This window comes from Oncorhynchus masou, chromosome 1 (assembly GCF_036934945.1).
Source record: "Oncorhynchus masou masou isolate Uvic2021 chromosome 1, UVic_Omas_1.1, whole genome shotgun sequence".
In the NCBI taxonomy this organism is placed as follows: domain Eukaryota; kingdom Metazoa; phylum Chordata; class Actinopteri; order Salmoniformes; family Salmonidae; genus Oncorhynchus; species Oncorhynchus masou.
Genome location: NC_088212.1, coordinates 60,072,393 through 60,090,049, shown reverse-complemented (window position 1 = coordinate 60,090,049; position 17,657 = coordinate 60,072,393). Strand labels below are relative to the sequence as shown.

At 42.8% G+C, this 17,657-nt stretch overlaps 1 protein-coding gene across 4 annotated transcripts in view; it reads left to right on the top strand.

The window, feature by feature from the left end:
• Positions 1-10,151, top strand: part of LOC135547374 (zinc finger protein 536-like) — a 185,919-nt gene extending 175,768 nt beyond the window's left edge. For all 4 annotated transcript variants that reach the window (XM_064976364.1, XM_064976355.1, XM_064976373.1 and 1 more), the window contains one exon: positions 7,326-10,151. In XM_064976364.1, coding sequence (XP_064832436.1) covers positions 7,326-7,591 — 266 coding nt within the window. In that variant the 3' untranslated portion in view covers positions 7,592-10,151. The remainder of the gene's footprint in view (positions 1-7,325) is intronic.
• Positions 10,152-17,657: the final 7,506 nt, after the last annotated feature.

Sequence of the window (17,657 nt, the reverse complement as noted above, 5' to 3'; positions counted from 1 at the left end):
CTGTGGCTCTCTCTCTCCCCAGACGCAACTCCACCCCCCCCCCCTCACCCCCCCCACCCCCTCTTCAGAGGAATGGAGCATAGCGCTACTCTTTAATACACAACACTCTCTCTCCAACACAAACACACACACACACGCTCACCTCTCTCGGTATGTGTCTCTTATGGGGACTCGACCACCGTCATTTTATCTCTGTTTGTCACTCACATTCTGTACATATCCACGGCAGCACACAAACATACACATCATTCTGTCATCACACATCTTTACATATAGGGATACTGTATGTTTCCTTACACTGTACGTTAACAGTTCAGGTCTTTTTTCTTTACATCCCAAAGAAATGTGTCGCTTTCCTCCTTAAAGTGATATTTTGGGATTTTGGCAACGAGGCCCTTTTTCTACTTTCCCAGAGTCAGATGAACTCGTGGATACCATTTTTTATGTTTATGCGGTTTTGAAGGAAGTTGCTAACTAGCGCTAGCGCAATTTCTAACTAGAGTTAGCTCTATGACTGGAAGTCTATGGGTATATGGCTCACTAGCTCTAAATTCCTTCATACTGGACACAGAGACATAAAAATGGTATCCACAAGTTCATCTGACTCTGGGGAAGTATGAACTTGTATGAACACTACAAAAATCCCGAAGTTTCCCTTTAATAATGGTGTAAATTGTCATTTATTCTGAACATATTGTGGTCATCTTTATATATAGAAATTCAAACACTGCAATACAAAAGGCTATTGTAAAGTTGGCCACAAGGTTTCCCCAATACAAGTAAAAATGGTTAGCTTGGTCATCTTTACTTGTGCCATTCCTTATTCCTACACTTAGGGGGAGAGTGGCGTAAGTCGTGCCAAAATGATCAGTTGAGCCACACACAATTTGATCATGTGACCAAATATTTAGGAAGAGGTTGTCATTTCCTGGAGTTTGTGAAGGAAGAACCCATGTGGCCTTTTATACAGCAATGTAAAAGGCTAGTTTAAAATTGGCGACCATGTTTCTCTAATATAAGTGAAAAATATTTGGTTTGGTAAACTGTACTTGTGCCATTCTTTATTTCTAAATTTAGGCTCAATCCCAATACCTCCCCTTAGCCCTCCCCCTCGTTTTCAAGTGTCCCTCAAAAACAAAGCAACTGATGGTCGGGAGAGCTAGTAAATAACTTTAAGGAATGGGACGTCACTCGCACACAGCAAAAGCTGCCAAAGGTTAGCCTGCCATGCAATTCATTGACTACGAGCCTCGTGTTTTTCCACAATGCCTGTAATGACGGCAGGAATAGCTTTCCTTATATGTCTCATTCAAATAATCTGTACTTACCATATGAGCAACAAATGAAAACTGCAAAACAACAATGTGTCATAATGTAGCCATATTCTGGCTGCTGTGGCTGTGGATCAACGTGGAGTAGTATTGAAGCAGAAACATTCATTACATAATAACAATTTGACATGTAACAGTCGCATTTCCTTCACTCAGTCATGATTAACCAGTGGAAGCAATTAAAACCACTGTTCTGCACTAATATTTATACCAAAAGTGTAAGGGTCCATACACAGATTGGCTACATAGCTACACATCCATAGGCATACAGATATTTGTATCCTCCACTGCACAATAAGTAAGAAAATAGTTAGTACGTTACTTCGACTGCATTGAATGACAAATATCTTCAATCTCTAACGTTGACTTTACTAGCAACAATAAAGAACACTGACAAGTGATTGACTTTGATTTTCTTTTTTTATGAACAGCAAGGCAAGCTTACAAAATTGCTCATTCAATTTGCAGTAAATGCATCCACTTACAGCCACTGGGTTTCACAAGAAGAAAGCCTGGTTTGCTCAGGAGTCCCTAGAACATTAAAAGGATAGTTCACCCATTTACAAAATGACACATTGGTTTCCTTACCCTGTAAGCAGTCTATGGACAAGGTATGACAGCAATCTGTGCATTCGTTTTGTTTCCCTGGGGCATTTTTAGCACACATGCTAAAACGTTTTGGCATTTGTGGCACAAGTCCCATTCAAGTCATGGTACTGATATTAGCATTTTTCCTGTGTCATGTTCAAATCAACTATAAGGGACTTTGCTGAGCTTCACAATCAGTTGGAGATACTTTTGGAGGATTTGGACATGATGCGTGGAAAATGCTAATATCGGTACCAGGAATTGGATGGGATTTGTGCCACAAATGCTAAACGTAAGCATGTGGAAACAGTGACAGGGAAACTAAACCAAAGCATGGATTGCTGTCATGCCTTGACCATAGTGCTTAGAGGGTAAGGAAACCAATATGCAATTTAGTAATTTGGGTGAACTATCCCTTTAAACAACACAAATGACCTCTTCATACAAATGTCAAATGCTCATATAGCAATCTAAATGTATAGCTAGTTGGCTAATGTTAGCTAGTCAGATAGCTTGTTAAATAGCAATTTTTGTGAGTTAATGTTGTGACAAAGAAATATGCATAATCACTTGTCTCTACATTAACTAACATATTCCTCTTAACTGTAATTGTTTTTCGTTATGATGTTAAAATGACATATATTTGCTTCAATTCTAGTATTTTTGTCAGACAATATTCTTAAAGCAACTCTCCAGGGTTGGGTACCAGAGGTTCATGGGAATTTTGAGAAACATTTGATAGAAAGTCCACATTTCCTATTCGCTTTGTTTGGAGAGCCTACTACAGGGCTGAAAAGGTACTACGCCTCGCTCAAAGTTTAATTGGGATACCACTATGACTCAATGGGGCTCACGGGATTGCGCAAAATGAAGTGGGAGGGCTAAGGGGAAGGATGGGGGGGGGGGTATTGTGCAATGGGGTTGTTGAGACCACTTCTTTTCCAGTAAACCATTTACAAAATGATTCATGTGACCAAATAATCAGGAAGAAGTCATCCTTTCATGGAGTCTGAAGGAAGAAACCACATGGGAAAATTGGTAAGCAAGCAAGATTTTCACAAAGTCAAATTAATGTATTGTGTTCTAGGTTTCGTGATGCTTGTATCTAAATCAAATTAGATCGATTAAGGAGTGTTTGATACATCAGTTCGGGTATCTGTAAGCTACAATATGAGGTCCTAAACCTGGCATGAATGTGTATCATTGTAGCTGTGTGCGCTAATACAGTCAAATAGTTGCTTTGGGGTAAATTGTTTCATTTGGCAAAGGGCAAGTTGAGCCCCTGAACAGGCAGTTAACCCACTGTTCCTAACGGTTCTTAACTGACTTGCCTAGTTAAATAAAGGTAAAAAAAAAAGATTTAAAAATTGCCCTCTGTATACACATGTAAAACACGCAGGGATCTAGCCTGCCTTAAGGTTCTTGAGAGACCAGCCAAGGAAGTGAGAGAAGGGAAGAAGTCCGTTCGAGCAGCAGCAAGGGATGAAAAAAAAAACTTATGACACTGAAGAGGTACGCTGGGAAAACAAAACGTGCACCTGCACGATAGAGAAGCTATGACAGAGTAGCAGAGGCACCAATGTCTGACAGCATGGAGTCTGAGCTTGCTTAATATATCAGACATCTTATGGGCCAGTTTCATGGTCTTAGTAGCCTCAAATACATCATACCTCAAAGCTTACCCTGTCCCTATGTTCAATTTATCCCATACCTGGGGTAAGTTGTGCCAAGAGAACACTTTTTTTGGACAAGCTACGTTTTCAAAGCAGTTGTGATTATTTCCACCGATACACAACATCCTAACGTGTATGTAGATATCTTTGTTAGAAAGAATACCATGTTTCCCTTGACGTGGTGATGCCGAATGTACATAATAACTCAACGTGCCCTTCTCTCCCCTATCACACCAATGAGATGACTGGTCAATCAGAGTGTAGTGCAGTCTGTAAGAGAGTGCATGTTAGAGTACCTGTAATGTGTATCATGCTTCTAAACCCTTAATAACACACTGGGCGGAAATGAGACAGACTAGCCCCCCCCCCCCCCTAGACTTTTCCCTTCATTCTCAGGGTAGAATGACTGTTTGTGAGCATCTGAAAGTCATTAGAGGTTCTGCAGTCTGTCAGGTGCCAACATACACACACGCACGCACACACACCAACACACGCACAGGAATGTTCACACACACACACACACACCTCATACTTACATGGAGACACACACACACACCCTCACAGACACACGCACACAGAGACACACGCTGAAAGTGCTGAAGCCCAGCAGCTTCTTTCTGCTGTGCAGGGCCTGGGGATTCGTCATGTGCTGATGAGCTGCTATAACAATATATGAGCAAATCACAAGCAGTCTGCAAATGAAAAATTCCCCCTCCCCTCTTCTCTTCCCTCCCTCACACCCTCGCACACACACGCACACACACTTGCTCTGTTCGTCAGGCTTTGGGGAGAGGGGCTTCCTGCCTACAGACGTAGGTGAGGAGTGCTCTCTCACAGATGGTAGCACTGGCATCAGATGGAGTTTATATAAGAGCAGTTTTGAGTACGTGCCAAGGCACTGTCGTGGGAGACTGTATGTGTGTGTGTGTTGGCTTCGTGTACATGTGAACGTTTTAGTGTACGGTCATGTGCGTGTTTGCAAACAGATTTGTGTGTTTGAACGTATGTGTGTGAGAATGCTTTGGTCAATGTGCGTGTACATGTTTGTCTATGCGTTGCTCCCGTGTGGATCATAGTGGGAGCCACCAGAGGGAGGCAGTCGTAGGGCTGTTACACTTCGACGTTCACTAGAGAGAGAGATGGAGATGTTTGAGTGGAGAGGGGGAAACCGGGGCAACGGCAATAGAGGAGAGAGATAGGATCACAGACAGCATCCAACACATCTCTGTTAGCTAGGGAGGGGTCAAAAGGAACGAGCTACAGTACCCATCTGCTGCCACCCAGCAGTAGAGAGGCTGGAAAGGGAGGGGTGAGGAGGTGGAAGTAAAGGAGGAGGAGGTGAGAGTGAAGGAGAATGAGGGCGGTCTCCTCCTGCCTTTCTCTTCTCCGAGGCGTGGAGGAGGGAGGTCTGAGGGGTAAGTAGGGGGAGCGGGCAGAGTGAGTAGATACAGTGGGCTGTTTGAGGAAGTCATGTGGTAGTACCCCAGCCCTCCCTCCCCCTCTGTTCCCTCTGATCTCTACGCTCAAGGCCTTTGGGTGTTAATTAGGAGACCTAGATAATGCCACACTAATGAAAACAAGACCAGTTTTTTCTCTCTTTTCTGATAAAGCTTTGGGTTGGGTTTTGAACAGTCTCTGGACACATACGAGAGAGAGAGAGAGAGAGAGAGAGAGAGAGAGAGAGAGAGAGAGAGAGAGAGAGAGAGAGAGAAAGAGATGGAAAGATGGAAAGACAGAGGGAGTGAAATGCGAGAAAGAAAAGGAGAGAGAGAGAAGGAATGAGGGGGAGAGGTTTCTGAGGTAAAACTATTTTTCCTGTTTCTTGTCACTCGGCACCTCCACACACAATGGCCCAGCGGAGTGTGTCATGAAGGGGAAAAGGAAAATCTCTCCTGTACCTGCTGACCTATTGTGTGGGCGACTACACACACACATGCGTACGTGTACACACACACACGCAGCACACACACACACACACACACACACACACACACACACACACACACACACACACACACACACACACACAGCTCAATTCCGGTTTGAAGATTCCAACATGTTTGTGTGCAGATGTATGATCTGTAGGGGGATTAAAGTGAGTGATGTGAGTAGGTGTGGTTCCTGCCCTCCAGAGAATCAGAAGAAGTGTTGGTATCTGAGGGAGGTGGTGGGTGAATCGGGGGGGCACCATCTTGGGCATAATCCATGCGGGCGGTGCTGGTGTGTCTTTGTGCGCTGGCCATTTGTTTGGGTTGTCGCAGTGTGTGCCGGAGTCGGTGGATTAGATGGAAACTTAAGAAGCATGGCTGTCTCCATGCAGCTGGGTCCAGGCATCTGTCATTCCTCAGTCCAACACCGCACACCCTATAAATCCCAGAATGCACAGGCCAGACTGACGCACTTCATTTCAACAACACCATGCAGAGATGCTGCAGGGAGGGGGGGGCTATATGTGTGTGTTTTCTTCTTTTGAAAGGAAGAAACTATTTAGTTTACAATTCAACCCAGGATAAGCACCATATTCCTACAGTGTTATGCATGAGTGGAATCGCTCTGGTAATCTCAGACCCAGCTTGCCTTTGTCTTCATATAGGACAGTCAGTGTCAATATGTTTGTTCAAATTCTAGATTGTACTTTTTTTTTAAACCTTGGATAGACCTAGCTGCAAAGTTAGAACTGATCTGTGTTTATTTTAAAAGTGCAAAAAAAAAAATGAGAAATAGAAAAGGGAAGAAGAATAGAGTTGACTTGTTTGGGGCAACACTCGGTCCCCCTAAGTGTAAAATGGGATGAGATATTCTGCCTCTCGGATTTAACGTAATGTAAGAGAGTGTGAAATTAAACTGCGCAGGAATAAAAAGTGTCCTTCATTGTGTGTCGCCGGCTCGCTTATCGAAACATTCCGACAGCTGGAACATCTAAAGCTCCAAAAACTTGTAGCAATCTCCTTTGTGTGAGGTCCTGAGCCGACATTGTGATATTTGAAAGCCGCTGAGACTCCAAAGCCAGCGTAAGAATGGCAAACACAACGTGCCTCTAAATCCTGCCTCTTCGCGACAACACAATGTGTCAGTGAGTGTGTGTGTGCGTTTTGTGTACCTTTCACTACTATCCTTCTTTCACGTCTCTACATTCCCCGAAACCTACGCAGCGTCTAATAAACCCTGTTAATTTGATTTACCCCATCTTAAATTGAATTGGAGAAGAAAAAAAAAGAATGACAGAAAATGTACCGTTATTAATAATAACCCGAAAGCTGTGTACAACAGAAAAGTGTCTGGGTTTGCGCTGCTCTCGGGTGGATGAGCGAGATAAGTGAAGTCGGTTATGATGGGCACGTTTTTTCGACGTCGCTCAAACACGCGGCGCAGGCTATTAAGGGGCCATTGTGTTTGCTGCAGTGAGGATCGGATCCAATTCGAGAGAGCGCGTGCAACTGTTGGGAGTGGTGAAGGATACAGCTGGTGCGGTACACACCGCTAAAACGCCGCAGCGTTCAGAGGGAGCCACTGCTGCTCCTCTGAAAAGAGGCCTATCGAAAAGAGAGAGCACTGAAAGAGTTTTAAAGACGGCGTCTCAGGAGAGCACTACAGCTAAAGCACTGTGTTGTGGGCAGACGGTACAGTCATATTCACTGCCTCGGTGACAGAGCTCGTTTTACATTCTGGTAAAGTAATACCGTGTAATGATGAGGTGACTGACCGTTGTCTCTCTCTTGTTGTCCTCCCACAGGTCACGGAGGTCAGGGGGGTCAGAAGCCGTTCCAGTGCATGTACTGCTCCTACAGTGCCTCTCAGAAGGGCAACCTGAAGACCCATGTCCTGTGTGTCCACCGCATGCCCTTTGACAACAGCCAGTACCCTGACCGCCGCTTCAAACGCTCCCGCATCGACTCGGACGCCTCAGGGAACTCTGAGGATGGGACCACCAGCTATCCCACGGGAATTCATGGGGGTACGGCCGACCCCCCTCTCTCTGGAGACCCCCTGCATCCATGACCGATGTCACCTGGCATGGAGGTGCCAGCCTTCAACTCTACAACTGCTGTACTCACTAGAGCCACATAACAGGGACTACTTACTTTGCCTACTCCCAGAGCACAGCCAGATAAAGGGGGCCATCAGTGACTGTACTGTTTTACCCAGAGCTCACAGGACATCCTCAGTGTGTACTAGGTCAGTAACAATAACATAACACGCATATAAATAACACATACCATGGGTTGAGTATTCTTTAAAGATGGGTCCTGAAGAAATGCATCTATTCATTCATATAAAACTAGGTATTGATATGTTAAATTTAGTTATGTGACAAATAGTGGAGACACCTATATAGAAAAAGAAATAATAAAGGAAATATAGAAAATCTTTCAAATGACTTTTATCCCCCAAAAATTATGCTTTTATCAGAAAAAATGATCCCATAAACGATTTAGCGACAATTGGGGAAGATGGAATAGGATTGTTGAACACACCCCTCTGAACATGACACCGGCGGCTGCCTTTTGCAGAGGGCGAATGATGAGCAGCCAGTGGAGGCTGGGACAGGCAGCGGCAGTGGTGGGGGGGCCTTGGTGCCAGCCTGACTGGAGCTGTCATCGCAGAGGAAATCAATTCAATCCCCCCTCTCCCCTTTTTTCATCTTTCTCGACCCAGCAGTCCAGCCCCATCCACTCCCAGCCCTCTGCCCCTACTGCACTACATGAGTAACCTAACCCTGGCCGACATGTGAGGGGTCAAACTCAGTTCCATCAGCTGGCCAGAGTCACCCTCCTCCCCCTCCCCTTTCTCTGCCTCTTTAAAACGACTCAAATCCAACATGGCCTCTGGAAGAAGAAGAAAAAATCAATGATGTATTTAAAGGAGCCATTAGAGGCACAGAGATGTGTTCTGTGCAATATTGTCATTTATTTGGATATCACCTTACCAGACACTGAGAGGTGGAGTTAATTGAATGTGTTTTATTTCATTTAACTTTTATGTTAGGAGGTGGATGGTTGTTCTTTGGAATTGAAAGTGTAGCTAGTGAAGATGTACATAGTGGAATTGGGACCTTTACAACTTGATGTACTGTAACGTTAGTCAGAGGTTGTGGACTTGTTTCCTCAGACATGACGCAGGACTATCTTCCTATAGGCTCCTCTAAAGCAGCTTCAGAATGAGCAATAATACATAGAGATAATCACCCTGCTCCATGTCTCTAATTTAAACGTATTAGTTACAAAATAGACAAAGGGACATTTTCTACAAATGTCTTTTCCATTTTATTTCTAGGTTTCGGACGAAGCATTTTGTGAGTAGTGGGGGGTAAAACAGAAGATGATGCTTTTTATTGTGTTGGTATGGAGGCATGGGGGGGGATTTAAAAATAATGTTTCTGATAAAGAGAAATGATCCGGACTTTAAGAAAGTCAATATCTTCCCTCACAGCCAAGGAGAGCTGAACACTTAAACCCCAGGGCCTTAACACCACAGCTATGCCTAAAGGAGTTTACAGTCCGCTCAAATACACTGCTCCTATCAGTTGAGAGAAAGAAAGAAAGAAAGAGATTATGGATATGTACAGAATGCAGTTGTGGTTTAAATGGGGTCATTTGAATTAGGACTTTTCTGCCATTCAGCGATCTACTTACAGTGTTCTGTTGTTCATTTGCTTACCTAGCCTAGCACTAGCCTACCTAGTGCCTTACTTCAGATCGAGTCGATCAATTTAATACAACTGTTTGTATGATATCTCCCATGAAGCCACAACATTGAGATACAACTGAAACGACTGTGGTAAGCTTTAGGTTTAAATGCACTACTGCGTTCTTGGTGTCTGTGCCAGTCGCTTGCTTTTTCATGTGTGTATGTACGTGTGTGTGGGTGTGCCTACTTAACTATATAAGAGAAAAGAATAACTACAAAAATAAAATAAAAAATAAACTGAAGAAAAATAATTCACATTCCATTTCTAGCACTTTTCAGGTTTTCCAGTATATCTGTATGTTTCAAACTATGCGATATGGCAATGATGCTTTTCATGAGACTGGAAACATCATTGTTTGCCAATTCTCTGTGATGTGTTCGTCCATCCCTTACTGTGCTACTGTTTCCCTGCCTGCATTCCAAAATAACCCACGTTTTCCCTGAAAATATTCCGTTTGTCATGATTCAATTAAGAAACAGACGCAAATGTACAATTACAACTTGATCATCCCTGCGCTAACAAAGAAGATAAATCATTTCTATGTACTTCTCTGTGTACTCTGTGTTCATGGCCCTGATACTGTCCACATTCCTTGATGAAGTAAATGTCTATATTGGAGGTAAAGTAAGTACAGGATTTTGTTGCTACTACTATATACTTACAACCAGTAGACAACTTTGTATTTAAATATAACTATTGGGCATTATTTATTATTCTACATCAGTTTTACAGAAGAGGAAAATAATTCTGATAACGGTAAATCTACGTTTTTTTGTGTTTTTTTTCATAGACTCTTTCTGCTGTCGGGAAGTTGTGAAGTCTCTGAGGCAGTTCGTTTTATCCAGTGTTTTACGCAATAAAAACCTCTACCTCTGGAAATGCTGCCTTTGTCTGGTCCAACATGCAACATAATGTTACTCTTGTGTTAGGCCTTCCCTTGGTAATCCTAATCTTAACAGTTCACAATTGAGCAGGCAACTCCTTCCCTGCCAATAACACCTGAGGTAATCTAGTTGTGCCTACTCGCCTACCTGTAGGTGTGAGTACTATACCGATGATTACTGTTATTACCACACACGCAAGGATTTGTTACCGTCAGCCTATAGACACTTGCATATCCCAGGGAAACCCACATACGCAGCCACAGAACACGCTGATAGAGCTCATCCAAGGTGCCCTAATATTTTAAGACAGTCAAATTGAAAAGAAGCTGGTGATGTGTGGCGCCAAATGAGACTGAATGAGATAGAATGGCTTTCATAAACCGTAATGAGCACCACCTGTTACGTCTCACCAGCAAAGCCGTCACTATTATGCCTATAAAGAAAATGTAGGACTGATACTTCGTATTTTGAGTGTCAGTCTGCAGAGAGAGACTGAGAAAACGAGGAGAAACTGGAGAGATACGCGAGGGGTAGAAAACCCAGTGAATTTGAAATGTTGTCCCCAGCGCGAGCACTTCCTTTTTACTGTTAATGGAGAAATACAGTGCGTGGCATGTTTAATAGGTTTCGTTTTTATTATACAGCGCCGAATAATTAACTTGGAAGCAGAGTGTCACATAGATTTATCTTTTAATTAAAATAGCGTGGTTCACGCATATTTGAGTGGTAGTCCAAATAAACGCAATATCCAAATTTATGTTTTGTTTATCTTCCTGTTAATTATCAGGAGATTGTTCGCTGTATAACCCTTCATCTTTTTTTTTTCTTTAACAAAGTTAGGAGGTCTGTATCGCAAGCAATAAACCCTCACAGTCAGATTTTATTAATTTATGGGTAATTACGAGAACAGGGACGAATAAGGTGCTTAGAGTGATCCAGGTTCATTTTTATAAACAGTGATGAATGTGCATTGCTGGCTGGCGCACAGAGATGATGAAAATAAGCATGTTTTTTTTTTTTTTTTTTTTTTATATTGTTGGAAATTTGAATAATTGACAATATCTCTATTCCATCCCAGGGCTGAGCATTGTGAAACAGCCACCGAGCCTAGGACCGCACATACGCCCACTCACAGCATTCAACATACAACAATTCACATACAGTAAACACACATGCACAAGCAGTCACACTTACATCCGTACTGTGTGCTTTCCTTTCATTTTCCATTGTTCCTGTCATATTGGTATAAGTGTATTGAGGGTGTCATGCTGTAGAACTGTACACTGTATGTTGGTAATGTGCAATGTGCTTAACGTCAGTCTACTAGCTACAGTAATTGTTCCAGTGTGAGAAGAGAACAGGCCGGTCCTCATCCCCCAGTGGAAAACCCTGTGTTCATCCCCTCCATCCCGCCAAGCCAAGCTTCACACTCCAGATAAGACCGTCAAAAGGGTGAGTGGCTGTGCAAATGGAATCTCCGCCGCTGTGAATGGTGGTGATGGTGATCTAATTTTGAGTGAGTGTTGTGTGTGTGTCCAGGCTTCCTCTCCTCTTAACAGGGGGCTGAGCTAAGGATCCACGATGTAGCATTCGTCCGGGTCGATGACTGTCGGCTAGATTCTGTAATCTGGCTGATAGCTCCATTAGTGTGAAGAGAGGGGTTTGGGCCCGTCGTCAGTCAGTCTCTCTCTCCCACATTCCCCATCACTGGGTGATGGTCCCTGGGCTAAGAAATCCCACCGGATCCAGGGACTCAACAATGTGAATGAGATGTGGCTCATGGTCTAAGATGTTTCTACCTCTATAGGAGCCCCATTGGAGTATGACAAATCCTTATAGCTCAAGGTAGTTTTACGTTAGGACTGCCTTTATCTTTTACCCCAGGTTCCAGAAGTGTCCCCTTTAGCAAGGTATGATCCACCCAGTTTGACATATGCTATTTGGTACAGAATGAGGATGTGGTCATACATCTGCATCACAGACCAGCGTTCATATTGACCGACACAAAGCCCTGGCCCAGACACTGGACCTGAATAGTAGTGTCCAGAGGGGTTTCCTGTGCCATGTCCTATGGAATACATTTAGAGGTCACGGGAGGTCAGAACTGGTAGGTCACCTGAGCGTGTGAAAAGTTTGCGTGTGTGCGTGCTCACGTTTGATGAGTCATTCTGCATGACCCTCATTGCTCTTACTTGACCTAATTGAGTCCTGTGTGAAAACTATAGCCAGCCCCTGTTCACAGTTACAAAGCTCAATCCCACACACCTGTTTCTTTCCCACAAACATAAAACAATTGTACATTCTTCGAACACCTGAAACAAATTGTTCCTGCAATCGAGAGACAATCACTATGCTTAATTCGATGTAATTCATATCTAAGCTTACCCCTTAAGCTGTCTGTATCTACGGAGTCTGTATCTACACACACACGGACACTCCATCACACACACAAACACCCCCTTTTTAATTTACCCACACACACATAATATACACACACACACACACTGACTCTACACACACACACACACACACACACACACACACACACACACACACACACACACACACACACACACACACACACACACACACACACACACACACACACACACACACACACACATACAATCATCAAATAGGCTTTTGCCACGTTCTCATTTACAATTGCGACCTGGCCAAGATAAAGCAAAGCAGTTCGACACATACAACGACAAAGAGTTACACATGGAGTAAAACAAACATACAGTCAATAATACAGTATAAACAAGTCTATATACGATGTGAGCAAATGAGGTGAGATAAGGGAGGTAAAGGCAAAAAAGGCCATGGTGGCAAAGTAAATACTATATAGCAAGTAAAACACTGGAATGGTAGATTTGCAGTGGAAGAATGTGCAAAGTAGAAATAAAAATAATGGGGTGCAAAGGAGCAAAATAAATAAATTAATGAAATACAGTAGGGAAAGAGGTAGTTGTTTGGGCTAAAATATAGGTGGGCTATGTACAGGTGCAGTAATCGGTGAGCTGCTCTGACAGTTGGTGCTTAAAGCTAGTGAGGGAGATAAGTGTTTCCAGTTTCAGAGATTTTTGTAGTTCGTTCCAGTCATTGGCAGCAGAGAACTGGAAGGAGAGGCGGCCAAAGAAAGACTTGGTTTTGGGGGTGACAAGAGAGATATACCTGCTGGAGCGTGTGCTACAGGTGGGAGATGCTATGGTGACCAGCGAGCTGAGATAAGGGGGGACTTTACCTAGCAGGGTCTTGTAGATGACATGGAGCCAGTGGGTTTGGCGACGAGTATGAAGCGAGGGCCAGCCATCGAGAGCGTACAGGTCGCAATGGTGGGTAGTATATGGGGCTTTGGTGACAAAACAGATTGCACTGTGATAGACTGCATCCAATTTGTTGAGTAGGGTATTGGAGGCTATTTTGTAAATGACATCGCCAAAGTCGAGGATTGGTAGGATGGTCAGTTTTACAAGGGTATGTTTGGCAGCATGAGTGAAGGGTGCTTTGTTGCGAAATAGGAAGCCAATTCTAGATTTAACTTTGGATTGGAGATGTTTGATATGGGTCTGGATGGAGAGTTTACAGTCTAACCAGACACCTAAGTATTTGTCAGTGCCGTCCAGAGTAGCGATGCTGGACAGGCGGGCAGGTGCGTGTAGCGATCGGTTGAAGAGCATGCATTTAGTTTTACTTGTATTTAAGAGCAATTGGAGGCCACGGAAGGAGAGTTGTATGGCATTGAAGCTTGCCTGGAGGGTTGTTAACACAGTGTCCAAAAATTGGCCAGAAGTATACAGAATGGTGTCGTCTGCGTAGAGGTGGATCAGAGACTCACCAGCAGCAAGAGCGACCTCATTGATGTATACAGAGAAGAAAGTCGGTCCAAGAATTGAACCCTGTGGCACATATATCCTGATGCCCAGTCACCTTACCCCTAGACATATCTACCTCTACCCCTCCCGTATCCCTGCACATTGCAGATATGCTACTGGAACTGACTGAGCGTGTAAATAATATGCTTATGTACTTTCTTGTTTCTTATGTGTTTTTGTTCTACCTTATGTTATTTTTTAGTGTTACATTGTTATTGATTACTGCATTGTTGGGTTTAGAGCTGGTGAGAAAGGCATTGCAATGTACTTGTGCATGTGACATTAAAAACTTGAAACTTGGAACTTGGTAGCAGGCATGCCAGCTAAGATAGTCAAGCTTGCTACTCTAACTTGATTGACAGCCTGAAATTGGCTTCAGGATAGTTAGTTCTGAGATTGGGAACCTATATGGACTAGCTTAAGCTAACTTAATAAAATTGCTAAGCGACTAGTAAAATTGCAGTGAAAAAAAGAGAAGAAAATGACATATATATATATATATATATATATATATATATATATATATATATATATATATTTGTTTTAACAGGACAAATAGAAGGCACGTGCATGGCACCTCTGTCAATATACTTTCCAAGGTGCATTTGATTATTTGACCATGTTTGAGCCATTGTTCCTCACAGGCCAGGTTCTATCAAGGCCCTAAAACTATAACTGCTTTTTAGCTTGCAGCACTTAAACTCCCCTTGCACTAACGAAAAACCTCTTCTTTTTTTTACAATGATTTTACAAGAGCCATTCACTTTACAGAATAAACCTGAACCCTGAACTGTTTAAAAGAAGCTTCAAAGATGTAATGCTGTCAATGTCTCAGTACACAAAGCGATGAGGCACAGATGTTGTCTGTCTACTTTGTGTTATTAGTTGGCACTGTCAGGTAAAGTTAAACCTTTACATAGAGCAAATGAAGCCAGTCACATGCATAGTTACAGTACACGAATCAGGACAACAACATGTTCAAGTGGAATTATGTTTTTAGAATTTTTTTTAAAATGAATTTGAAATGAAAGCTGAAATCTTAAGTCAGTAAGTATTCAACCCCTTTGCTATGGCAAGCCTAATTTACAGTATACCTGACGCTAACATGGGTCCTTTTACCTGATCTCGTCCACATTCTGATTAAGCCTGCATTTCCAGAAATATGTCTACACAGGGTATTAAAATGTCCCCTGTCTATTCTCTGTGTCCGCATTGCGGTCCCTCCTTGCATGTAAATGATTTAACAGCTATTCTTTCAAAAATAATATGTATTTCTTTATTTTAAGACACACGTTGATGCCTCAAGTCAAAGGTGCCACCGGTCAATGATTTTAGTAGTCGGGATAGAGATGATTTAAGTGGTTTCATTGTCCAGATCTGTCTGCACTCTGTACGATATCCAGACACCATGCGTGCCTGACTACGTCCAGAGGTGGTCAGGAAGATTGATCACAATCAGATCACAATGCATATTTTAATTGCCTACACCTGTCTGGAGAAGTGTGCGCAATATCAGAATGTCCAGTGAAGTCCACATAGTAAATATTGCATGTAGCAAACAGGTATATGACTTGCAGCGTGGTAAAGCAAGTTAATGTTAGACAGTTTATTCAACAACTTCTGATTTAGAACCACAGAGTTACCGCAAGTCAGCATAAAAGACAACAGGAGCACTGCCTCCGCTATCCCAGCACCATCAAATCAACAAGGCTATATATGCTTAGTTTAACACACGGAAAACAAAAATAAAAATACCAAAAACAATTTAGTCCAATCAATGTTGCTAAATATCATGTGGCTGTCCATGGGATTGATTTCTGCTCCTGTGTGTGTGTGTGTGTGTGTGTGTGTGTGTGTGTGTGTGTGTGTGTGTGTGTGTGTGTGTGTGCGTGTGTGCGTGCGTGCGTGCGTGTGTGTGTGCATGTGTGTGCGTGTGTTTGGTTGCATGTGTGCGCAAGTAGTAAAAACTTTTTTGTGACTCATCCTACTTGTAGACTAGTTGAATGCCAATGTCGTCCTACTTTTTTCATGTTGGCAAAACAGTCTATGGCTCTGTCATACAGGTCGCTTTTAGCTTTTGTTGTCATAGGCTACCTAGCTAGAATGCTTGCTAGCCTAACCTCCTTGCATAGGCAACAATGAACAAGCTAAGTTAGCTAGCTAGTTAACTTGAGCCTACTTGTCTACATATTGAACTTCAATCGTCTCAGGCCAGTGGCACAACATATTCATTTATGTGTAGATCATAATCATTGGCCTGTACAGAGAATTAAGTCAAAACCACAAGTCCAAATCCCCATCTCCATCCATTAGTTAGGAAAGGGTCGATTTAGCAAGCTAGCTACTGCAGGACATCAACGCAAGCAGACAGACACGTTTTTCTGACAATTATGACGTTTTGCTTAGGATTTGATTTGATTGATGTGGGGCCAAATTCGAACTGGCCTCCCTTTTTGGGTGTTTTACTGCAACACGACAACACACAGTTGATCTCAGCTCAACGCTGATTGGCTAATTATTTTATCTTTTTTTTTGTTACAAGGGAGGCCTAATGTTTGATGGCATCAATCAGATACATGGGCTAGACATATTTAGACAGAGGGGAGCTGTTTCCCTCGCTCGGATGATTTCTCCCATGAGATTCAGCCACTTGCAAATCGACGGAATATTATGAAAAAACAGAGCGACAAAAAACACATTATTTTGTTATTTTTATTAGTCCCGATATTTGGGGAAGCCTGTCTCCCGTTGGCACCCATGAATACACGCCACTGGGTATAAATGGGGCTAATGCCTGGATAAAAAGACAAAGAGACTGGAAGGATCAGAGGAAGATCAAGTGGATTCATGACACAAGGGACGTTATATGATACAACCTTAACGACAGAACATTCCCACATTTGACTCTATCGCCACTGTGCTCCACACCATTTCTTACTCTCACACAGACTTCTTATTCCCCTGTATAGCACTGTTATTGTTACCACTCAAGAATCAACAGCACACCCGATCCAAAATCAATTACACAATTACAGTCAGCTAAAATAGTTTTTTTTCGTCCTCTCTTTGTTTCTTTCCCATTTTTGTCTCAGTCTCAAACATCGTGAGTGGGCTGAACACAGTTAATGTTTGCAGATAAAATATCAGATGTGTTTTGCCTCCAGATATCCATTAAAGTACAGAATGCTGTTTTCTATCCCAGATTAAGACGCCAGATGTTCCGCCATCTCCACTCATTGCAGACGTAATGGGCTAGAATGCTGCAGTTTGTGACTTTGCCGGCATCCATTCTATATGCCGCACAAGGGAAAACCGTTTGCCATATATAATTATATGCCATCAATACTCAAGGTTTATTTCCTTGCAGCAGAACCAAGCTTAATAAAAAGGACAAGCACCAATGCCAGGCGCTCTCTTTCGAAGAGCGAGCTGAGAGGTCCTGTTTTGTGGGTGTTTTGTCTAAAAGCACAGGACAACAGGACTCGAGTGAAATGGGGCTGAAGTAAAGAGTAATATCCTTCATCCTCGTTCCGTATGTGATAACAAGTCCAAAAGGTCTCTCTTACACATCACTGGTAGCTTAGCACTGTAAGACTAGATGTTGCAGACAAGTC